At 43.4% G+C, this 7,836-nt stretch overlaps 1 protein-coding gene across 1 annotated transcript; it reads right to left on the bottom strand.

Moving 5' to 3' along the window:
• Positions 1-3,132: 3,132 nt before the first annotated feature.
• LOC117527981 (proline-rich protein HaeIII subfamily 1-like) lies at positions 3,133-4,699 on the bottom strand. Its single transcript, XM_034190501.1, has 3 exons — positions 4,621-4,699; positions 4,285-4,468; positions 3,133-3,832 (listed from the first exon to the last, which is right to left on the bottom strand). The coding sequence occupies exons 1-3, from the start codon at positions 4,697-4,699 to the stop codon at positions 3,133-3,135; spliced, it is 963 nt and encodes a 320-aa protein (XP_034046392.1).
• Between the last annotated feature and the right edge of the window lie 3,137 nt (positions 4,700-7,836).

The following is a 7,836-nucleotide window of genomic DNA, read 5'->3' as shown; positions in this document are numbered from 1 at the left end:
AACGAGTACAAGGGGACACCCACAACCCCGCAGATATGGCTGTATGACCAGCAGAGGCTCTGCAAGCCCCATGAGATAAAAAAAAAACCCCACCCCTGTGACTTCTGTGGAACTGATAACTTACTTGCAACAACAAACCAATATATCATGCATTCTTTAATCTGTTAAAGTAGGCAAATTACATAAAAACAAAATCTCCACCTGAAAACTACATGTTTAAATTAGAAAATGACCTTGAAGAAAAAATTAAACATTTAACAAACAAATATGCGGCAGGCGCAAGTGATCAAACTCTGTCTGAATTAAATAATGCAAAATTCCAACTTGACAATATTATATCGAAAAAAACAGAGTTCCTCATTCGACTTAGATATAATAATTTCAAACATAATAATAAATCAGGTACATTTCTGGCAAATCAACTACAACACAATAAGGAAAAATCAAGGATAACATCTATCCGGGATCAAGCTGGAAACTACACGCAGTCACCCCAGGAAATTAATCAGATATTTAAGAACTATTATAGTAATCTGTATTCATCAGAGAATACACCTAATCCAGTAAATATCCAGTCATTCCTTGATAATCTAGAGTTGCCTCAACTTTCTAACGAGCACACTGAATCATTAGACACTCTTGTAACTATCATAGAACTACATGCAGCTTTGAATAAAATGCCTAACGGCAGGGCTCCGGGTCCAGATGGCTTTCCTCCCAAATTCCTGAAACATTTTTGGGAGATACTGGCTCCACTATTCTTTAGGACTGTTTCAGAAATTTGGATTAAAGGTCAAATTCCCACTCATATGAATACTGCAGCAATAAAACTTATACTGAAACCAGAAAAAGACCCTACTCTGACCTCTAATTACCATCCGCTATCATTAATAAATACCGATGTAAAAATCATTGCTAAGGCATTTGCAGCTCGCTTAGAAAAAATATTGCCATCAATAATACATAAGGACCAAACTGGGTTTACTAAGACATCTCAACCTCATTGACAAATCACAGCGTAGCAATACAAAGGCAATAATGGTTCATTGGATGCAGAAAAAGCCTTTTATAGAGTCAGTTGGAGTTTTCTGATTAGAGTACTTCATAAATTTGGCTTTGGAGAATCATTTATTCATTGGATCACAACTCTATATAACTCACCAAAGGCCACAGTCACAACTAATGAGATTACCTCTCAAAGTTTCACTTTGCAGAGAGGGACTAGACAAGGCTGCCCACTCTCACCGCTATTATTTGCAATATTTATAGAACCACTTGCGGCTGCAATACGTCAGAACGTCAACATCAAGGGTATCAACTCTTCAATGTCTGACCACAAAATCAATTTATATGCTGATGATATCATACTATATCTCCAAGAACCCTCAAAATCACTACAAGAAGAATTTAAACTGATCACTACTTTCTAACAACTATCAGATTATACTATTAACTGGTCAAAATCGATGATACTTCCTTTAACCGAGGATTCATGGAATCCTTCACCTCAAGATCCACACTATACCTTTCCCACTGGCAATATTAAGTACTTAGGCATAAACATCTCTTCTAAATTAGGAGAGCTGACCCATTTGAACTTCGCCCCACTCACTGACAAAATCTGTAATGATTTGAAACGATGGAACAACCTCCCCATCTCCTTAATAAGACGGATAGCAACTATCAAAATGAAAATATTACTACAAATTAATTACCTTTTTTTAATGATTCCATTCAAGCCCACAGTCAAATGGTTTCAGATTTAGATTCGGCCATTTCAAAATTTTACTGGAAAAAAAAAAAAAAAGCTAAAATTAGTCTCGCTACTCTTCAGAAAAAAAAATCTCAAGGGGGTCTGGAAGCACCAAATTTACTACATTATTATCTGGCTAATCAGATACAATACTTGATTAAATGGATTCATCCCGATCCAGTCCACAGCTCCTGGATTGAATTAGAACAGTTAGAATGTAACAACATCAAACTCTCAAATTTACCCTTTATTACTACTTCCATTAAACGCCATAAATGTTTTAAAAATCCGTTGATTTCTTCCACTCTGACTGCCTGGTGGAAAACTTTAGAAATTACACACCCACTAATGGAAATCTGTACAGATGCTCCTATGTGGCACAACCCAGACTTTAAGATCAATAAAGCAACTCTTCATGTCAGCACATGGGAACAGAAAGGAATCATACACCTGCATCACCTCTTTCAAAATAAAAGGTTTATACCATTTAACAACTTCATGCAGAGGTTTGGAATTATAGGAGGAAATTTTATTCATTACCATCAAGTAAAGCATGCTGTGATGTCAAAAATTCAGACGCATCAGTGCCCGCCAGAACCACCCACATTAGTGACAGACAAAACCTTGTCTAAGGTATATAAATTGATATCAGGTGTGGGCACTGTCTTACATTTACCCAGCTTAAAATGGGGGGTGGACTTGCTCCTCACCTCTGACCCTGACCACTGGACACAGATTTGTAAAAACACATTTTCAATGACAAAAAACATCAACTTACAACTCATCCAATACAAAGTTCTTCATAGAACACACATTACACAATATAAGATGTATAAAATGGGCTTCTCAGACTCTGATGTTTGTTCACAGTGTGAACTGAACACCACTGATACCTATTATCATGCTCTTTGGCTCTGCTCACCTGTCCAGTGTTTTTGGTCAAAAGTCACTGAAAAATTTCCTCCATCTTGGGATATAGAATTCCCTTATCTTCTAATTTATGTTTACTTGGAGACACTACAATTATTGAACTGCCAACTAAACAATCTAAAACTATACTTGTAGTACTGACTATTGCCAAAAAAAAAACAATTTTGCTGAATTGGAATAATAAACAATCAATCAATATTAACCACTGGTCAAACCTCCTTGTTGAATATATATTGATGGAAAAAATAATCGCTTCATCAAAAAACCAAGTACCAAAATTTAATGAAACATGGTCCTTATTTATCAATTCATTAAATTTGAATTTGAAGGGCTAATATATATATATATAAAAAAAATTATTTTCGTTTCTTTTTGCCTGTTAGGGAATGTCACTCTTGCACCTGTACTGAATTAATATTAGATTATGATTTGTTCCTATTATTGTTGACCTACTGACTTTTGTGCCACTGATCCACGTTGCAGCTCTTTGGGGTACTCTTGTTGTCAGAGACTGATACTATGTTTTTTTTCTTCTTCTTCTTCTCTTGAATATGGTTGAATTGGTGGATGAGAGAGATTGTGTCTTTTAGAGTGGCTGGCCCCTCAGGTGCGGCGGGGCTGTGCGGCCTGGCTGTGTGGGGATGGTCTGGTGTCCAGGTGTGGGGTCCTGGACTTGCTGGGGGATTTTGGGTGGGGGTGGGGCTTGGGGGATCCAGGGGGGTTTGCTTCCCGGTGCTGCCGGTTGGTACCGCGAGCTTCCGGGGGTTGGGGGGTTGGGGGGTTGTGTCGGATTCTGGCCCGCGCTCCCTTCGGCTCCTCCCTTGCGGGGCGTGGGTGCGCCTCTGTGCCTGGGGGGGGGCTGGGCCGCCGGCTGGCCCACCGATGTGGGCCTGGGTGCTGCACCATGGGGCTTCTGGTCCTATTGGCGGTGGTGGTGGTGGTAGTGGAGGGGGGGGAGTTTGGCGGCCATCGTTCCTTTTCAGTTGGTTTGCTCCTCCCTGGGCCTCGGGCTGTCCGCCTCCCCCCATCCCGTGGTGTCCCTGGCACCTTTGCTGGATCTGGGATTGGGCTGGGGGCCCGGTGGGGCCGGTGTATGTGGCCTCCTCCAAGCGCTGCGCCTCTCCTTCTGCCTGCTGCTTGGGGTTGGGCCTCACATATCACTTTGTAGGGTTCACATAGATTTGCAGTAGGGTGTTGGGGATGGGTTTGCAGGGCAGTCTGTGGCGCAGCTGTGCGGTGCAACCTTCCACTGTGATCTCCATCCGCCACTCCTGCCTTGCAATTTTAAGGCACACACTTTATTTCTACACATTTAGTAAACACCTTCACTAATTTAGAGTCAGGGTCACTAGGCGGTGGTGGGTTTGCAGGGCAGGCTGCGGCACAGCGGTGTGCCACAGCCACCCACGGCAGTCTGCCACCTGCCGTCTCTTGCCCTCATTTTAATGCAACACTTTATCTTTGCAGAGTTAGGGGGTCGTACACAGCAAGGGAGATTAATTGTAACAACTATGGTGGGGTTGGTAGGTAGGGTGAGTGTGGCATGTGGGGTTGGCCCCGGGTGGCTGTGGATGTCTGACGCTCTGGGGTAGGGGGTTTGCCTTGCCAGTTCTGCCATGGTCCTGTGGCCCTGCTCTGGGCCTGTGGGGCTCGGGGTCCTGCGGCCCATTGTGGCGGTGGGCGGTGGCAGTGGGGCGCGGGTGTTGGCACTGGGGGGTGGTGGCTGCTGGGGGATGGGGGCCGTGGTTTCCACGGGATGGACCCCGCTCTCTCTCGGGCGGTCTCCTGATCATGGGGTTTGGTGTTTGGGGGGCCCTGCTGGCGCACTGGGGCAGGCTGGCCGTTGGGGAGCCTTGTGCTCTTCCTGGCCCCGGGGTTGGACCTAGCCTCTTGTCTGGGGGTCGGGCCCCGCCCTCGTATGGCTCGGTGGTCCCTACCTTGTGCTTTGGATTCGGTTGTGGTGGCTGCTTTGCTCCCCCATCCTTGCCACCACTCGCTCCCGCCTTCGGGGGCCATGGCCCTGGTGGTGTGATTCTGGGGCTCCCCCTATTTGTGGGCCTTGCCGGCACCCTGTGTGCGTCCCTTGGCTATGGGGTCGCTCCCTGTGCCTCCGTCGGGCCGCTCCCCTGTTGGTTTGCTGTGCTGCCCTGTGGCTCTGGGGGCTGCATTTCCTGGCCCCTGTGCCCTTCCGCTGCCCCTTTTCTCCTGGTTCCCCCGGGGCCCTGCATCCTGGGCCCATTTCCGTTGGTGCTCGCTGCCGGCTGCATGGCTTCTGACATGCCGGAGTGGTCCATGTCGTATGGTAAGGTTCTGTTCTCTTGTCTTGGCCCAACACACCAGCCACAGTAGTGATCGGATATTTAGTTGTGATCTGGGTCTCTGTGTGTGGATGGTCGCGTGTTTGTGGCCATCACCACAATTCGGTTTTTGGGTGCTCTTAAGGGGATTAACACTACGATGTTCTGGATTAGGGTATGGATGCTCACTAATTAGACAACAGACTGTTGCTGTCACTGTTTGTTCATGTGTGGTTGTTTGTCCTGGTATGTCGTATGGTTGGGGCCCCGTCTCCTCTGTGTCTCACGTCACAGTTATTGTCTTCACCACTCGTCTCTAGTTCTTGTCTGTCTTTGTGTTGTTTTGGTGGTCGGCCCTTCCTGATAGAAGTTGTTGGTTGGTTTTGAGTAGGATGTTGTAAGCTGATCGGGAAGGGTGGATGGGGGTCACACACACACCTCATTCACTCATGCACTACATACCTTCTGTCTTGCAAGAATAAATTGCATATATGGGTGTTAATGTTCATAAATGGTTCTGCCAGTGTGGCACTTACCATTACTATATATGCAGACAGGAGGGGGGAAGAAAGAAAAAGAAAACTACATGTTTATACAACCCCCAAAACAGAAAAGTTGAAACAATAGGGAAAATGGAAAAAAGCATAAATATAAATAAATAAAATACAGTGATCCTTACATTTACTTTGGCTTCTACTTCATTGCAGACAGTATGAACCCAAGATATTTCATATTTTGTGAGGTCAATTAATTTAATTTGTTAATATATATCTATTTCTGCATTTAAGGCATGCAAAAAAAAAAACCTGAAATATTTTGGGTTCATACGGTCTGCAATGAACTAGAATTCAAAATTAATGTAAGGAACACTGCTGGTTTTTTAAATTTGCATTTTCCACATCATCACAATTTGTCTGATTTTGGGTTGTATTAGCAACATTGAATTCCATTTGTACAACACAAAAAGGATTTTAAAGCAATTTAAATCATTCTGAGATGTGTAAATAACTTAGTATTTGATTTGGTCTTTGTATTTGAAGAAAACAAAGACCAAAACAAGTCCACAAAATCAGACTATCTTCTCTCAACTGGCAAGTGGTTCTACTGCCAAGGTGCACAACAACAAAAAGCTCTGTGACCAGCTGACTTCCTTTTCACCTTTGGAAGACGCAGCAGTCCTTTGTCTTGAGAACGCAGAGCACATGTTGGTACATAACATGTAAGTCGATGAGCCAAGCATGAGGGCACTAAACCATGTCAAATTTTAAAAGCAGTACCTTAAAATCAGGGATGCACCAATCCCGATTCTAGTATCTGGTATCGGCAGTGGTGGGCACAGCTAACCAAAAAGTTAGATTTGATAATTGGTAATCAGCTAACTGAAAGGTTATCCTTTTTTTAACGCTAAACTGTCTAAAAACTAATCAGAAGCTACAGGTAACCAATAACTTTCAATTTTGCCTCCCATACACTCTCAGCTACTAAGAAGCTGATTTTGAGTTTAAACACTGCCAAAGCTTCTAATAGAACCAACGGTGATCACAAACCCAAACAGCCAATGAGTCAGCACTTCTGTCTTTGTGCGCTCTGTCCCGTACTGTAGGAAAGCGTCATTTACCTTGACAGGATGCAGTGGTCCAGCAATGCGGCAGAGGTCTTGAAATGGAAAGCAGGTTTGAATTATGGTTTTGCTTTATAAATAAAATTATTCCGGATAGAATAACTACATTAATGTAAACTCTTAAAATGTACAAAGTGATATATAACACATATCTGTTAATTTTAAAATAATGCACTAAGTCTGAAGATTTGAACATTAACACACCAAAGGGATTATGAGTAAACTAAGCCTCCGCTCATACTGATTGGTTGATTCATTCATTCTATGTAAAAACCAACACAAGTGAATCAATGTAAAGTGCTGGTGTTTACAAATAAATGTGCTTTTGTAAAATATGTAATTTTTCTCATTTGTATAAAAAATAGAAAGAAATTTTCAAGATCCTGCTAGACAGCGCCTAAGCGCACACGTGATGACATCACAACTCTATCCGGTTAGGGAGACAAGGTTTCTTTCAATAACAAGAACTGTCAAAAAACTTTCTCATGTGTGGTTGCTAGAGTTGTGTGGTGATAGGAATCGCCGTTTGAATGCTTGAATAACGATGTCAGTCGCACAAAGAAATCAAATAATAGTGAAAACATGTTCGGTGTGGTGTCATAATGCATCAATCAGTCGCTCCGTGAGGCGTCATAACATCCGATAGGTTAGTGGCTCAGTGCGTTGTCATAACAGATCAATCAGTTACTCCGTGAGGCATCATAACATCCGATCGGTTAGCGGCTCGGTGCAGTGTCATAACAGATCAATCAGTCGCTCCATGAGGCGTCATAACATCCGATCGGTTAGCGGCTCGGTGCGGTGTTATAACAGATCAATCAGTCGCTCCGTGCGGTGTTATAACAGATCAATCAATCGCTCCGTGAGGCATCATAACATCAAGCCTGTTTCACATGGCAAGATAATTAAGCCGATATCGGACCCGATCTTCCCCTTCCGACAATCTTAACAACGCCCCGACAATTGTGATGACGCTAAATATAATCTTACCAGATATTCCTGCCGTGTGTGGTGTGTTAAGAAGGACGTGAGGAGCTAAATGTGACATGCAGCCAATCAGAAAGCAAGGTGTTTGACCTGGGAATGTTCGTGTGTGAAATCTGTTTGTGTGTGTCGTTTTTACTGTGTGGCTGACACAACACACTGTACAACTAAACCTGTCAGATCTATGATTTTTCTTTTTTTTTTTATCTCCACGTGTGTGGTCTCTCAGGTTTTGGAAACCTACAGATCAT

Source organism: Thalassophryne amazonica, chromosome 16 (assembly GCF_902500255.1).
Source record: "Thalassophryne amazonica chromosome 16, fThaAma1.1, whole genome shotgun sequence".
In the NCBI taxonomy this organism is placed as follows: Eukaryota; Metazoa; Chordata; class Actinopteri; order Batrachoidiformes; family Batrachoididae; genus Thalassophryne; species Thalassophryne amazonica.
Note: the sequence above shows the minus strand (reverse complement) of the source record. Positions and strands in the feature narration are given on the sequence as shown.

What these genes read in the sequence shown, in the direction of transcription:
- LOC117527981 (XM_034190501.1), bottom strand. Translation starts at nt 4,699, where the DNA reads ATGGCCCCCGAAGGCGGGAGCGAGTGGTGGCAAGGATGGGGGAGCAAA. An exon ending in AACCGAATCCAAAGCACAAG is followed by an intron (nt 4,469 to 4,620) that starts GTAGGGACCACC and finishes CCCCATGATCAG; the next exon opens with GAGACCGCCCGAGAGAGAGC. An exon ending in ACCATGGCAGAACTGGCAAG is followed by an intron (nt 3,833 to 4,284) that starts GCAAACCCCCTA and finishes GTGATATGTGAG; the next exon opens with GCCCAACCCCAAGCAGCAGG.